The sequence below is a fragment of the Nymphalis io genome, chromosome 20 (genome assembly GCF_905147045.1).
Source record: "Nymphalis io chromosome 20, ilAglIoxx1.1, whole genome shotgun sequence".
Lineage (NCBI taxonomy): Eukaryota > Metazoa > Arthropoda > Insecta > Lepidoptera > Nymphalidae > Nymphalis > Nymphalis io.
In genome coordinates this window covers 9,874,005-9,891,260 of record NC_065907.1, presented here as the reverse complement: position 1 = coordinate 9,891,260, position 17,256 = coordinate 9,874,005, and the positions used below count along the sequence as shown (strand labels likewise).

The window sequence follows — 17,256 nt, the reverse complement described above, 5'->3', positions numbered from 1 at the left end:
TAGAAATATACATCTATAAATATCATAAAGCCCCAAAAAGTATCCCGTATATTTTATTATATAAAATGCATAAATAATAAACAATAAAAAAAAGTTAAAATATTCATATACTCTTTGAAAAAATCCCATAACATCCAATACAAAATCGGTATGTGTAATCTTAATTTTCCATAAGGCATTGGGCGGGTCGTAGGGCGGTCCCATCCGCCCAGATATAAGGAGCGCGATCACCGGAACACCGCACTCGCGTTGTAGCAGACGTAGCAGACGTAGCACCAACGTAGAATCGTAGCAATGGCTTTCGGGTAAGTAACTTTTGAAACTATTTTCTTTCTTCAAAATACACTTTATCTGAATTAACATTGGATAAAAAGTAATAAAGATTATTTGAGAACAGTTTCTGATTATTTTGTAAAGGACGTGCTATTAGATTTTGTTGTAATTTTTTTTAACATAAATGTATTATAGTATAGTCTATGTGAAAAGGCGGTAAAGTTGTATATATTTTTCATCAGTTCAAATTGTCTTCAAAACACGATTTGTTTTTATTATATTTTACAAATAACAAAAAGATACTAATATTTAAATAACATCATGCATTTTTGTAAATAATATACAGAAATTTATTTCCAAAATGTTGTCATACATTGGGACGACTGTAATAGCCTGTGAATGTCCTACTGCTGGGCTAAGGCCTCCTCTCCCTTTTTCCACCACGCTGCTCCAATGCGGGTTGATGGAATACACATGTAGAGAGAATTTCAGTGAAATGAGACACATACAGGTTTTTTCACGATGTTTTCCTTCACCGAAAAGTACGAGATGAATTATAATCACAAATTGGGACGACTGGCGGTTTTCAACTCTCCTATTTATAACTTTAAATAAAATAATCGTCCAAATTTTTACTTAATATCTAAACATAACAGTTTGTTATTGATTTTTAAAACGTACCACCGGCTTGTAAGAAAATACCTCAAACCTTAGCTAAAGCTGCGAAAGAACCTCAGAGGGATTATTGTTACAATTATATTTTGTTACAAAGAAATACTGTCATATCTTACATTTCAAATTCGATCCATTTTAAAGTTAACTTTTTTTTACAAATAAAAATATTATAGTTTGGTTATAAGTGTATTGTACTTAAGGCTTAAACTTTAAAAGTCCTTTAAGGTTAAATCCACATATGATTTATATTTTAGTATCCGTTTTTACATATTTAGTTTAATAATAAGTTATCAATACAAAGCTACTTATTATACTATTTCAGTGTCAGAATTATTTATTTATTTTGGATAAACCAATATTATATACAGTAATAATTAGAAATTAATAGTAAGATTAAAAATTAGGTCGAAGGGTAAAAATTGCCATACTTATAGGATGCATACCAACGACGATAACAACGACATGCAAAAAGACACATTATTATTTAACATATTTATCGTTAGCCTTAAATAATAATGAAAAATAAAAACGTAAACATAGAACAATTTGAGAAAGTATCAATATACAGTGGGGGCTTACGAAAACAGAATAGTTACTTAATTTGAATAGAAAGTTATTCGATGCAATTTCGTAAACGTAAATAATTATACATAATTAAAAAAAAAACATAAGTAATATTAATTATATTGTTTATATTATTAAAATATTTGTTTATTAATAGAATGAACGTACAATATTACGAAGCACCTATGTATCAAATCAATTTATACAAACACAACATGAATTTGTATACGAGATACGTATACTAGAAACACGAAATTAATTATGTTTGAAAATGCATTCCGATATTTTAACAAGCTATACTGATCAGTAATGTTTTTATGACGAGATAACTGTTTAAATAAACTATAATATTATATATATTTTTATGATATATTAAGAAAATTTTAATCATAAATCACAAAAAGTCAAGTTTATTTTAAATTTTTAAGACTTAATATTGTTGACTGTAGTTAATTTTACTCTTAACCGAATCCCTTTAATAAATGGATTAATGTATAAATGTTATTTTATTATTAAATACAGTTAAAATACATTTCGTAATGAAAAGACATAATAATCATGTAAAAGGGTCACTGTTTATGTAGACAGTATATCGATATGCTCTGTATCATGTTTTCTTTTAATAGGAATAAAAACATATATATTACTGGTGGTAGGGCTTTGTGCAAGCTCGTCTGGGTAGGTACCACCCACTCATCAGATATTCTACCGCAAAACAGCAATACTTGATATTGTTGTGTTCCGGTTTGAAGGGTGAGTGAGCCAGTGTAATTACAGGCACAAGGGACATAAAATCTTAGTTCCCAAGGTTGGTGGCGCATTGGATATGTAAGCGATGGTTGACATTTCTTACAATGCCAATGTCTAAGAGCGTTGGTGACCACTTACCATCAGGCCCATATGCTCGTCCGCCTTCCTTTTCTAAAAAAAAAAAAAAAAAAAAAAAAAAAAAAAAAAAAAAAAAAAAAAAAAAAAAAAAAAAAAAAAAAAAAAAAAAAAAAAAAAAAAAAAAAAAAAAAAAAAAAAAGTATATATATATATAAACATTTATAAAATGATTGATTATAATCCTTATAATTAAGATTTAAGAAAAATAATAAACTATGATCACAAACAAAATATAAACTTTATTTAAAAATAATTTTACGTGTAATTTGAATTGAAAAATTGAATTAAAACTACTTGAAACTTTTTAGTTACTAAGTACTTAAATAGGAATGTTAATTATATACAATAGAATGTATATATCCTGCGTGAAAATCAAATAATAATATCATATTTGAATATAATTCTATATCATAAATTTACTATGTATAATTACTACATTGTATATGCTTAGTACGATTACAATTTATGTATATACGATTATATGAACATATAGTTGATAAAATTAGCGAAGGCTATCAGTTTACTTAGTAGTAAAAGAAATATCTAAATGTTGGCTAATTTTCATAAATAATTGTTGACCATTAAAATTTTCCAACAACAAATTTTTATTTATTTGTTAAGAAATAAATAATGAGCTCGATGTAAAACATTTTATTACTCATAAACGAATGAATGTCAAAATTACAATTTAAAATAATTCTTTCTAAAATCAAAATATATTTTTAAATAATGACCCCTTTACAAATACCATATCTGTATAATAATATTTTGCGGATAAAATATAAAACACTATAAACTGGAATAAAGTTACAAATAATACGAGTTATTATTTTATGTACAAGAAAATTGTAATATAAATATACGCGTGAATCACATTATTAAATATTAGAATTTCGAAGCTTCTTTGTCTCGTCTTAAAGATTTTATATGGAGTGATATTTACTGGTGGTAGAACTTTGTGCAAGTTCGTCTGGGTAGGTACCACTCTCTCATCAGATATTCTACCGCAAAACAGCAGTATTTGGTATTGTTGTTTTCCGGTTTGAAGGGTGAGTGAGCCAGTGTAATTACAGGCACAAGGGACATACCATCTTAGTTCCCAAGGTTGGTGGCGCATTGGTGATGTAAGTGATGGTTAACATTTCTTACAATGCCAATGTCTATGGGCGTTGGTGACCACTTAACCACCTGGTGGGGTGGCCCATATGCTCTTCCGCCTTACTATTCTATATACAAAAAAAAAGTCTGGTATCGTTGCGTTTATGTAGACTAATCTGGGTGGGTATTACCTACTTACCAGCTATTCTACCTCGCGATGTTGGCGGGGCATTGACGATGCAGTAAGCGTCCTTACTTCTTTATATTTCTTGCAGTCCTTAAATTCTGGGCGAAAGCGGCGTTTTACATTCAGCCTACATTTTCTCATCTGTCTGTGTGTTTGTTTGTTAAAATTTATCAATTGTATTTCTTTTTGTTCTATAGCTTAGAGTAAAAATTGTTCATCAAGTTTATACGTTTGACTACAATTCAGGTGTAGAATACATTAATGTTTAAAAAAATTACATCGTATTTTTTTCTATATATTCTCATGATTCTTTGATTGAAGAGCCGAGATGGCCCAGTGGTAAGAACGCGTGAATCTTAACCGATGAATGTGGGTTCAAACCCGGGCAAGCACCACTGAATTTTCATGTGCTTAATTTGTGATTATAATTCATCTCGTGCTTGACGGTTAAGGAAACATCGTGAGGAAACCTGCATGTGTCTAATTTCACCGAAATTCTGTCACATGTGTATTCCACCAATCCGCATTGGAGCAGCGTGGTGGAATAAGCTCCAAACCTTCTCAAAAAGTGGAGAGGAGGCCTTTAGCCCAGCAGTGGGACATTCACAGGCTGTTACGGTTACGGGATTCTTTGATTGTTCAATTAGATATAGCTTGCGCTATAAAAGACGTAAGTTACTTACATTAATATTGACTAAATTGATTTGATGGATTGAATTTTTGTTTCGTAAATTTATTTTTAAAATATAAAATAAGACGGACGGACAAATAGACTACCTCATGGTTAGTGGCCACCACCGCCCATAGACATTGGCGACCACCAATGCGTCACCATCTTGGGAACTAAGATGTTATGTACTTCAAATGGAAACTCAACAACATTGTATTGTTATTATGCGGTAGAATATTTAATAAGTGGTACCTACCTAAACGGGCTTGCACAAAGCCCTGCCACCGTAATTTATAATAATTGCTTAAACTCATTCAACAAGATCAGACAAGATTCGATCTTATGTGTGGCTTAAGTTAGTACAAGCGTTTACAAGTTTTTATTTAACTTAATAATATTAGTATGTAAATCTTGCAACTGAATTTAAGACCTCGCCTCTCAGTCGTAAAATGTTGAAAACGAGCGACGGTGATACGCTATTTTGATACGTGTATCCTTTATAAGATACATAATAAAATAAACTCCGAGTTACTTCTCAGTTTTGAGGTTTATTCTGAACTGGTGTTAGATTTTTGACAATCAATAAGGAAGCGTTACGCTTCTATATTGAATAAAAGTTTTTTAATTTGACTTCAACCTTATGAAAATTATAGTCATAATAATAGGCGATTTGTTTCGATTTTTTTCGTATAGAATATTTAAGTAAAAGTAAACACAATTATTTGTAATTGTATAAATGTTAGTGGTTTTGTTCTTAGAGTAGCGTCATCTAACCGATTGTACTAAAATACTTCTCATAGTTTTTGATTTGTTATCAACTAGTTAGTTATTCATCTCAGTTCATAATTAAATAAAAACTCGCTTTTGAAATGTTTCAAACTTCACAATGTCCATATTTAATAGCTTATTCGTAAGTTATGTCTTAAGCTTCACCGATAAACTTTCAGTACAAACATATTTGTACGTGCTTGAAATTATGTTACTTAGACTACTGTGGCCTGGGGTATAAGTTACACACTGCAAGTTAAATTCACATCAAGAGTACACAATATTATATGTTTATATAAACAATTATAGTTCATATTATATATATTCTTACGATATATTTTCAGATAAGTTATATGCAGTTTATGTTTAGTTTGGAAGCCCTTTACAAATATGCAACATACCATCGGTTTGCGCTGACAACTTAAGGCATATACGAAAGTTGTGTGTTCACAGCACATATTTACGTGTTCATTTTACATGCATATATTAATTTCATTAAATTAATGACAAATAGTCAGATCAGATTATTAAAAACTTTTTCCGCTACCCTTACACTCACAAGCACTCTTGAATAGTAATTTTTGATCGTAAAACTACCTGTATTTCAGATTACAGTATTTTAATAAATTGCTCTTTTTTATCATATTTCTAGCTAGCCGTCTTCGTACGGGTGTAACGTTTATATCGAAGGACAATTCATACAAAGAAAATTTCTTGTGTTTTTAGATTAAAAACCCAAAGAAACTTAAATAGAACCTGAAGAAGAACAAGAAACGCATAGAGGACAAAATACTATAAATAAATGTATATAAATAAAAATAAAGTCATTGTATAAGTGAAATTTTTGTACAATGACATTCATTTTTATTTATATACATAATAGTTGTCTTTTTTTATATATTTCTGGGATGGCAAATGACTAATCCACCTGATGGTAAGTGGTAGTAGAGTCCAAACGCGACGACGGCTAGTATAGTCAGGAAGAATGTTCTGCACTAGCCGCCCCCGCCTTGCCGGCCCGCAAGATGCCGCTTCACGCCTCGTTTGAAGGAATGTCAATTAAATCGCTCTTATATTTACATTACACCAAATGTATATACTCATTAATTTGAGTATATTAAATCGACTCGAAATATTTATTTAATATACAAGTATTACACTCGCTTATTGATTGTCAAACTTTACCATGGATTCTGAAAGAAAGACAAATACTGACAAATAAATTCACAGTAACAGTAACAGCCTGTTAATGTCCCACTGCTGGGCTAAGGCCTCCTCTCCCTTTTGAGGAGAAGGTTGTGGAGCTTATTCCACCACGCTGCTCCAATGCGGGTTGGTAGAATACACATGTGGCAGAATTTCAATGAAATTAGACACATGCAGGTTTCCTCACGATGTTTTCCTTCACCGTAAAGCACGAGATGAATTATAATCACAAATTAAGCACATGAAAATACAGTGGTGCTTGCCCGGGTTTGAACCCACGATCATCGGATAAGATTCACGCGTTCTAACCACTGGGCCATCTCGGCTGACATAAATAAATTCAGTGGAATTCTTTTTTTTTTAAATTGTTACTTACACTAATATGATTAATAATTTAATTCCCAAGGTCATCAAAAGTCGGTGGTTTGATAATAAACTTTTACACACAAACATTACACCATTAAATACCTATATTCTTCCAAGAGTTCAAAATACAGTGTGCTTATTACAATCCTTACTCTAAATCTACAAACAGTCTATACTATCTCTTTCATATAAATAAAAATAGTTCATACAATAATGGAAATTGTATAAAGGTATCATTTTAACCGTCTACGTTTCATCCAATTAATTTGTCTTTTAAAACTTGATTGAAAACAAACAATTCTTAATGTATTTTACATTTAATAGTGAGGAGTAAGTTGGTTAAGGATTTGGAATAATATAATTAGTGTTCGGCTTCAAATTATTAAGTTTCAGGTTTGAATCCTGGCTCGGACCAATAAAAATATTGTTAAACTTATGATCTATTTCCAATCGTATTGCATCACTGTCCTATTAAACTATAAGCGAGCGTTTGTGTTTGCGCACATGCTCGTGCGTAGTTAATAAGTATGTGCGCAAACGCAATCTCCTTCGCACATGACTATTCTTGATAATTCTATAACCGAAATTGTTCAACAGGACATCCTCAATATTAAATTATACATAACCACATAATTATGTATTTTGCAAAATTAATATGTCTTATTTATTACTAGTTTTCGCCTGCGGTTTCGTTCGTGTATTTGGAGGGCCAGGTGTTAGGGTGTTAGGATACAAAAAGTAGTAGTATGTCCTTTATTGGAGTATAAGCTTGCTCCATACCAAACTTCATACAAATTAAAAAATCAGTTAAGTGATTTTGTCGCAAAACCTTAAAATAAATACGGGCAATTGTTTGATGAACGGATGATAAAATTTTATATAAATATATTCTATTACATACTTTATAAACTTTTAAAGCAATGAACTAACCATAACATCTTGAATTTATTTTACTAACTTTGTTCCAGCGAATTCTCTAACGGATTTACTCCGGAATTTCAATAATGGACACTAAAATAAACGGCTATTAAGTTTTAAGAAAAACAAAGCAAATGTCGCCGTCTTAATCTCCATGCCATCGTCAGATTTTAAAACGCAGATTGTGAAACACTGAATAATTTTATTCAAGTTTACTTTTCTGTTTCTTTACATAAAGGTCAAGTCGTTGGGTCAAGTTCTAAATTAAAAAAAAATGTTTTTTTTTTTTAGTTATAAAAATAGAGACGATAACTTTGCTCAAATGTTATTTTGAATAGTTTTAAAGTCTTTCGATAATTGAAAATATTTTTTTAAATAAAATCTATTCCATACTTTAGGGTATTTATAGGATATGATATGTAATTAGCTTTTATTAAAAAAAACTATCCATGTTAAGATTATTTTTACGATCGAATCCATGCATTCTTGCCACTATTCCTTTTATTTACAATTAAAGTGACTAAGATGAACAAAATATTAAATTAAAATTAAACACATATACCATAAGTCATTAAAATGGCGCTCTAATTAAAAACTGTCCTGTGCCAGTCTGTACGAGACTTATAATATTGCTAAAGAAATAAAACAGCCCGTAAATGTCCTACCGATGGGCAGAGGACGCTTCTTCTTTTAAGAAAAGTTTGAGCTAATTCCGCCACATTGATTTCCTCATGTTGTTATTTTAAATCGTTATAAATTAGAAACACAAAAGAAACATATTTAACTCGATTTATTCGATTGAAATTTGCTGAGCCATAAATACTCTTTACTATTGAATTCAATTAATTACAAGTAAACATTTATAGTATAAGTAAATATTTCCCACTTAAAATTACTCGCGACCTCGACACTTGTTGCGCGATGTTTCGGAGATTTATATCGTTTTCAGTCAAGGGATTTAAGATATCCGTCAACATTCTTCGCGGTGTTTTATTTGAAGGGAAATTGTGTTTTTAAAGAAGTTAATTGTTATAATTACGACACAAAGGTCAACTTTTTTAATCCAATCTTTTTGTTTTAAGATTTTTGTGCAGGAAATTACTTTTTCTTTTCGAAATATTTTATGTAATACGTTTAAACTACTCGGTTATAAATTTCTGAATATTTTTATTATTTAAAAAAAAAAACGTTTTATTTGCTTTGATATAAATCAAATCAAATCGAAATATTTTCATTAGAATAGATAACAATTACTTTGTTATTACTTTGTTGGGCTCTTACATCATGGGATATTCATTCTACCAAGAAGGAACAGCTAAAAAGACGTTAGAAAAATTTAGTTTTCAAATAAATTAAATTTTTTAAATAAATTTAATAAATAATTCTTCAATTTATTTTAAGATATTATTGTTAAAGATAACAATAAAGTTATAAGAATAACTTTTAGGTTCCATCGCCTATTTCCAAAGTCTGATAAAGCAAATAACTGGTGAATATTAGCCGAAGATAACGGGGTCAGAACCAGGCAATCATCACTGAATTTTCATGTGCTTAATTTGTGTTATGAATCACTTATCGGGTGCTCGGTGGTGAAGGATAACATTCTGAAGATATTTCATGTGTCTGAAATTTTGATATATGAGAATTGAAGCAGTATAACAATATGTATAATTACATAAAATATATATATAATGTTAATAAAAAAAATCAGGAGGTCAAGACTTTATTAAAATCTATCTCCCGTAGTCTCCACATAATGTTAAGACATATATAAGGATTTCCTAATATCGTATATAGCTTTAATAATTCGTAATTAACAATTATGGAATTAAAAATGTTTTTTTTCTTGTTTTGGTCGAGTTCCCTTTTGAAACTTACAAATAAGAAACAATGCGTTATAACTTCACGTGGGACAATGAAAATAATATTTTTCCTTTTTTGTCCTTGTTTCTCTTCCTTTGAAATACACTGCAAGTAGTAAAATAATATTTGTGTGAAATGGTCAGGGGAATTATTGTTTTGTTCGATGTATTTTCTTGTAGTTGCCACAAACTGTTGTCCGTGCCTTTTGTGTTTGGTCTATCAGTTTAGTGTTTGATAGTTTGATTTGATGTTTTTTCAAGACAACATCACAATCAAAGTATTTCAATTGCAATTTTTTTCTGTTGTTTTTGTATTCAATTTACGGAAAATGACCACTGATAAATTTAAATTTTTAGTGCAATAATTGACTAAAAAAACCAAACAGTTTATGCCTATGGCGCCTGTAATGCTTTCCTTAGTTAAATTGGGTCGTTAAAAAGTACAACTTGGCACGCTCAGGAACACGATACAGTGACTTTGTTAACGTGAATTTGACGCCAAATAGACAATTTGTCAATTTTCTATTGCGTATTTTGTATAATGTTAATAGTGTTGTAAAAAAACCTTCGCTTTTTTTAATTATTATTACGTGCGTGGTACTAAAATAAAGTAGTGTTCTTATAAGAAGGACTTCACGATTTTATAAGATCTCGTATTTCTTTATCTATTAAGTTTTAATAGAATTATTAAATCGTAGGCGGACGTGCATTTTCCTCACAATGGAAAATTAAGTGACGTTACTTTAATAATATGAACTGTTATCATTGCGTTATTAAAGGCAGTGAAAGTTATATTAATTTAATATTAAAAATAACTAAAGACACAAGCGGCTTGTACCTTTTAGGAAAAGTCAAACAAGTAAAAAGTAGCAAATTATCTATGGGAAAATCTTAATGTTTTTGATATAACCGTATCTACTAGATTAATCTATATTAAATAATGATAATAATATAGTTCTCAAGGTTGATAACGCATTGACGATGTAAGGGATGGTTAATATTTCTTACATTACCAATGACAATTGTCGGTGAGCAACAACACACTTTGTCAGTATATCTACCTATTTTAAATTTAAAAATACCATCAATATAACTGAAATGAAGCCTAAGCAATAAACGTTTATTCAATTTCGATCTCGTCTCTGTGCGGAATAAAAAAAAACATTTAAAATACAAAAAAAATTAATGGTAAGGTAATTACACTGAAAGTTACAAATCTTAAAACAATTTGTCTTATAACTCTTCAAGATAATCGTCTTTAAGTAATATTACTTAGTGGCTTCTTATCATTTTAGCTTATTAATTTTGCCTTTATACTTTACCGACTAAGTTTATTTTATTGCTCAATATTTTGTTCAAAATCAAAATTAATTCAAGCGCATCAATTGAGAAGATGAATAAAATCATTTCTGTTGAAATAGATTTCAGTTAAGAGAAGTTTTCAAATAAATACAAATACCGTTTACGTTTTTTAAAAATTACAAGTAATTTCGCATTCCAACATTTTCAAACGCATTGTATTTCATCTTCTCGTATATAACGAAACAAAGTTTCGTTAACGAAACAAAGTTTCGTTAAGATGCATCATAATTATAATTAAATTAAATATAATTCGGACTTCTGTACAAAATGCTGTCTTATTTTATTATAACTTCATATCGTTATGTACAGTAACAATATCAATTATATCTCGAATTGATATCACGGCCGTGTTTATTAATTACCTTCAGGCATTGCATGTATTTGTTCTTGTACGATTAATTTGTAAAATGAAATTGCAATAGATCTCAAATAACTGTGTGATTTATGTTTCCAAAATAATTGGTGATTTTTGATACGCTTGATAGAAATTTTTTCAAAGGCCCTCAGTTTTATTAATTTAATTTTAAAAACGACTGATAAAGGTTCTTTAACAAGTTGAAAAAACTTTTGGGTGCTAAAGTGAAGTTTTAAAAGTGAAACTTCTATCATATATTATAATGATTTAATTTTTGAATACATTTCTGCTACTTTATTTTCTCTTCAACAGGAGGGAAGATAAACATTCTCCCAGGAATGATACCTTAACAGGTTGTATCTACCTAAAACCTAGTTAGGTTTTAGGTATTAGGGTTTATAAAACATCTAAATCCACTTTTATCTGAAAACATGTTTATGTAAATAAAGTGTTATTTACAACTCACAATTAAATATCAATTACGTAGTAACTAACATAAGTTAAAACGTTCTTATAGATGGCCCAGTGGTAAGAACGCGTGACTCTCAACCGATGGTCGTGGATTCAAACCCGGGAAATTTTTTACCGCTGAATTTTCATAAATCATAGGGTGCTTAATTTGTAGTTATAATACATCTCGTGCTTGACGGTGAAGGAAAACATCGTGGGGAAACCTACATGTGTCTAATTTCATTGAAATTCTGCCACATGTGTATTCCACCATGTCGCGTTGGAGCAGCGTGGTGGAATAAGCTCCAAACCTTCTCCGCAAAAAGAAAGAGGAGGTCTTAGCCCAGCAGTGGGGCTTTCTCAGGCTGTTACTGAGAACGTTCTTCGTGCACTTGCAGAGATTTGTACAGATTGTCTGCTCACACATGATACCACCAAACAGCAATACATATTATTGCTGTTTTCAAGCTAGAAAGGTAAGCCAGTTCATTTACAAGTCCAAGGGATATAATAACATAAAACGAATAGCAACTAGAACGATTATTGTTTCTGAATTACCGTCTACGAGTGGAAGCGACAACTTACCAACAGATTGTCAATTTGTTATCAATAATAATAAAAAAAAACAACAAAATACATTCCATAATACGACTCCATTTAACAAGTTCGAAAATACTAAAATATTATTTAACACAACTGAAGCTATTAGGATCTTAATTTATTCTCATAATAATGGATTATATTATTTCAAAACACTCCTCTCAGTACACTCGGTACAATTTAAATTGCAGTTCTACCTTCGTTAAACGGTTTGTAGCAGCCATACCTAGAGCTCCGTTTCATAGTTTCAAACATATTTCACTTTAATGTGATATTCAGGTCACTTTAATTAAATTGTAAAATTTTTGGTGTAGATGAGAAATATCCTGAAATATGTGTTATATTTCAAGTTACTTTTTGTCTAAGCTCGCATTTAAAAGTGAAACTATATTAACCGTGCATATATACGTATCTATGCTTTAAATCTATCTTTAAAAATAAAATAAAAAAGAAATGAACAACAACAATCAATTTTCGATTACTATATGATCAGCATTGAATTGTTTTTTTTTTACATTTAAGCTTGAAAAAATTGATAATAATATAATTTAAAAATAGGGAGGGCAACACACATTATTTAAAAAATGTATATTTTTTAGCATTCGTTAAATATAAAAAAAAACTATTTTAAAAACAACAGCATCCGATATGTATGGCAGTTACAGATTTAAATACCGAATTTCAAATTTTAATATCACTGAAGCCATGACGTACTTAAAATAAAAAAATATATATTTAAAAAAATCATTCGTATTTTAAAAATGGTTGTGTAAAAGGAACACATTTTTTTATTATTCTTAAGAAAACTCGTGCGCCATGGGATGTATATCGAGCCAGTAACAATTACATATATATGATTAAATGTTTGTACAAGGCCTCCGGGTGGAATATGTACCGGATTGGTTTCGTCCTCTCCATCCGTCCATAAATCAATTCTTATTGTTTACATTTTTTTTACTCAAGTTTCAATTATATTTTTGTTTTCATCTGCTTTTAAATCGTTTAGTTTTTGTTTTTTTTAAATATTGATTTTTGAAAATGGCATATTATCTAAACAAATCAATATATTTTAAATGGTTTTTACGTTTAAAAGCTATTATATTATATATCCTATTTATAAATGTAATTAATGAAAATACAATTTATATAATATTATGAGTTTGTCCTTTGAATGACCGTAAAATTATTATTTAATTATTACAAAGGTTTCTTCAAAGATAATAATTTATCGCTTGTTCTAAAATGAACTGTTGTTATTTTATATATAAACGTGATATTTTGCACGTAGGCATGGCATCTTCATGAATATGCCTATAGTAATAAGTTAAGTTTATATATAAGATTGATGTATATTATAACTTAGTTTACTTACGTTTTAGTTTTACAAAGTGCTGCAAATGCCGAGCAAACTTTTTAACCTAAGATTTTACATAAATACAAGCAACACCTTTTGCTCCGCCAGCTTGGAATTCAGCTTTTCGTAATAGAAAATTCTTCAAAATCTGCCACCAAACGCAGTTCAATTTTATTTATTTGTAAAGTTGATATAAAGTTTTTAACGAAAATGGTATGTTAATGAACGAAAAACCATTATAACCTACCTCTTTTTAAATTATAAGTCAAACGGCCTAGACGAAATAACCAACGTATTTAAAAATGTAATAAAAATTTTTAAACAAAGTTCACTCAGAGGGTTATTTGCATATTTATTTGGCCGAGTAATTAGCTGTGGAGTTGTAATTAACAATGCTGAACGCGACCGTGTCGCGGCATAATGGCCGCCGGTCACTATCCATCATGGCGGCATGTCAACTGTCACTTTTCGCACTTCCCACTGACTTTTAATCAAATTTTCAGACGTTTGAAACACAAATGAGTTAATTATAATATTTTATACACTCCGGTTCAACATGATTTCAGATTAATTTAGTGCTCTGGATTACATGTGTTATAGTTAGGGTTGCCATGTTGTAAAAAGTTCTGTATTTTCCAGACAACAGGTTCAGTGACCATAAGCTAAGCACTTAGTAGGTTTTTTGATTGCCGTCAATAATGGCTAGAGAGGAGTTCTAACGAAACTTAAGATAAAATAATACAATTTCTAATTTTTCTAGTAGTTTGATTTAAACACAACCTAATTATGTTTGTTGTTAATAGACAATATTTAATACTTTTAATAACTATCTAGATGTATCCCTAACGATTATGATGTTTACTCTATTTTAGTTAACTTCCAGGATAAAGTGCACTTCTTGTCCTGTTTCCCAAACATGAATGTGGCAACCCTACATAGTGCATCTGTTAATTTTAACAATGTTCCTTGAATGCCGTACACAATGGCTAAGCTGAAATTAAACAGTACAAAGTGAAAGACCAGGCGCACTCGTTTTGTTTGTTTTCTGTTGTTATTTAGTTTACAAAAGAAATATTAAGATGTAATTCTTAAAGTATACCATTTTAAATTTCAACAATTGTACCAATAACAATACATTAATATACTGTATACTCGTATACAGAAAAGCTGATTAAAAATAAAATAAAAATGCAGGCGTTGGCATGTTTTAGACGATAAATTGAATATTATTGCTATCCCTTTTCTTCCATTAATCTTTATCTTTAGTTACTCTCTTCAATTCTTTTTTCTCACATATTATGATCCTACAGATCACCCATCTCTTTCATTGGTCTTCTTACCAGATACAAACCCATTTTGTCCGCCATCATTATGAACATCGCTCTACATAAAAATAATCGAGGTAGCAAAAAACAAAACAGTCTAATCCAGTAAGGAATTATAGGATAGTAATTTCTAGTCTTTCAGAATTTAAAAATTATTGTAGATCATAAGCCGCAGGTAAAAAATATGTTTCAAATACAAATGAGGGCATATCAAGTCAGCAATTATTAAACCGCCCACGGGCTAAACACTCAAAATAGCAAGTAAAGAGATTAGCATTTATATATAAAAGGGCCTCCGACTGCCTAAAACATCTTGTAACGTACTTCATCTGCATAATTTTAAATTTTTATTTGTAACGCTTTGCCGTGGTTATAGCGTTAAAATCATGTTGAATAATGTATTTAAATTATTAGAAATGTTGAGTTGGTTTATTTTTTTCTAAATTGTACTTTTTTATGTTAAATTGAATCAATTACTTCGTGCTTTTTAAACCGATACGTCAATGGTACATATGTGTAATTAAATAAAATACGAAGTAATATTCATTGGGTTTTAGACTCCTTTTACTGGTGGTGGAGTTTTGTGCAAGCTCGTCTGGGTAGGTACCACCCACTCATCAGATATTCTACCGCAAAACAGCAATACTTGGTATGGTATATATTTTCTTAATTCCCAAAAATTAAATTAATAAACTAAACTAGAACTTAGAACTAGGTTTCTTATTATAAAATATAAACAAAATATAATTCATTTGAAACCGAAAAATGTTTTATTTTTCTTTTTTCTGCCATGTATTAGAGCGCCAAATATTATGTCACTTATACAAGAGATGACACAATCATGTGAAATCAATCGGTTTTAAATTTTAAAGCAATATTTTCCTTTCAATCGTTTTCAAAGACTTCTTTTTTTTTAAATTAATTCTTTGTTATTCTAGGCATGAAACCAACATTACACTTCCTAAGTCTATAAAATAAAACAAATCTATCAAACAGCAGGTAATACAAATCAAGTTTAATTTCAGCCGATACCGTAAGCTGTATTGACTTGTATCGTCCCGTTCACGTACAAATAACCTGAACCATTTGTAACAATCACGCATCCTCAGGTGTTTATTTACACGCCGTGTTACTTTATAACTCTTAATGAAAGAACGAATCAATTGGGATTTAAGCGGAGATAGCTGTGAAGCTTTATTTTATATTGATAGTGGGACGATAGACGAGTTAATGGTCACTGACGGCATACCGTCGCCAAAATAAACTAACATTACACAGTATTTGTTTTTTCTTTGGCAATATAAGCTGACATTACCTTGGGACTGAATGCTTTTTTATATTTATTGTTGAATGTACACTATAAAATACGAAAATACAGATTATTAATTTAAAAAAAAGCATATAGAAAAAATACATCCGATATGATTTTCAAAATAATTATAAATTGTTATTTTATTTTTTAAAACAAGTTAAAACAATGATATTTTACGTGTAAATCTTTTTTTATCGGAGAGAGATGAGGCGAATAAGCGCCGGCTTTACGCATTTTCATTAGCACTTGCAATTTTCAGTCCAATTATTTATCATAGCATTTATTTTTTGTAAAAAGTTAAAATACTTAACTCGTCAAAATAACCGATTATTATAATTATTTTTTCGCTTTTTTATATTTATTTAATCACATTCATGAGTGAACAGTACAGTGAGAGTTCGTACAGTAGATATATTTTTTTGTTTCAGAAATATGGATGGTTTCACTTACTTTACTGTATCCCTCTTTATGTTCGGGACATAATAGCGTTATGCTTATGTCTTTCTACTTTGTCTTACAAAATAAAAAAAATATCAGTCTGTCCATCTGGTACACATAGTATTATATTTTGCTTATTCGTATAGATGTAAAAATTGATAAAAAAATATTCATTTTCCTCACAATGACATTTCCACATTTTTAATTTGTCTGTTTGGAGTTATATAAAACAAAAATATCTTAGAATTTTTAATATAATTATTATTTATTACAAAATATTTTTAAGGGATCATTTTATCGATATATGCAATTAAATTAATTTAATACGTTTTTTATCTTCATCTTTCCTTTTATAAAATAGTTATATATTTACGATTTTAATAGTATATTTACTTGTTTCTATTATTTGGTAAAACTCATATTCGAAATCGATAATATTCGTAGAACTGGCATAAGAGTGAAGCTATTTTCAAAGCCGGTAGAAATTAATCTTAAAACGATATGTCATATCGATAAGCGATGGTTGACATTTCTTAGAATGCCAATGTCTAAGGGCGTTTGGTGACCACTTACCATCAGGTGGCC

General features: G+C 29.7%; 1 protein-coding gene across 1 annotated transcript in view; it reads left to right on the top strand.

The window, feature by feature from the left end:
* Window positions 1-253: 253 nt before the first annotated feature.
* The window catches only part of LOC126776448 (myosuppressin-like), a 36,075-nt gene continuing 19,072 nt past the window's right edge, over window positions 254-17,256 (top strand). Inside the window, exon 1 of the mRNA XM_050498971.1 lies at window positions 254-305. Within this exon, the coding sequence (XP_050354928.1) occupies window positions 295-305 (11 nt within the window). The 5' untranslated portion in view covers window positions 254-294. The remainder of the gene's footprint in view (window positions 306-17,256) is intronic.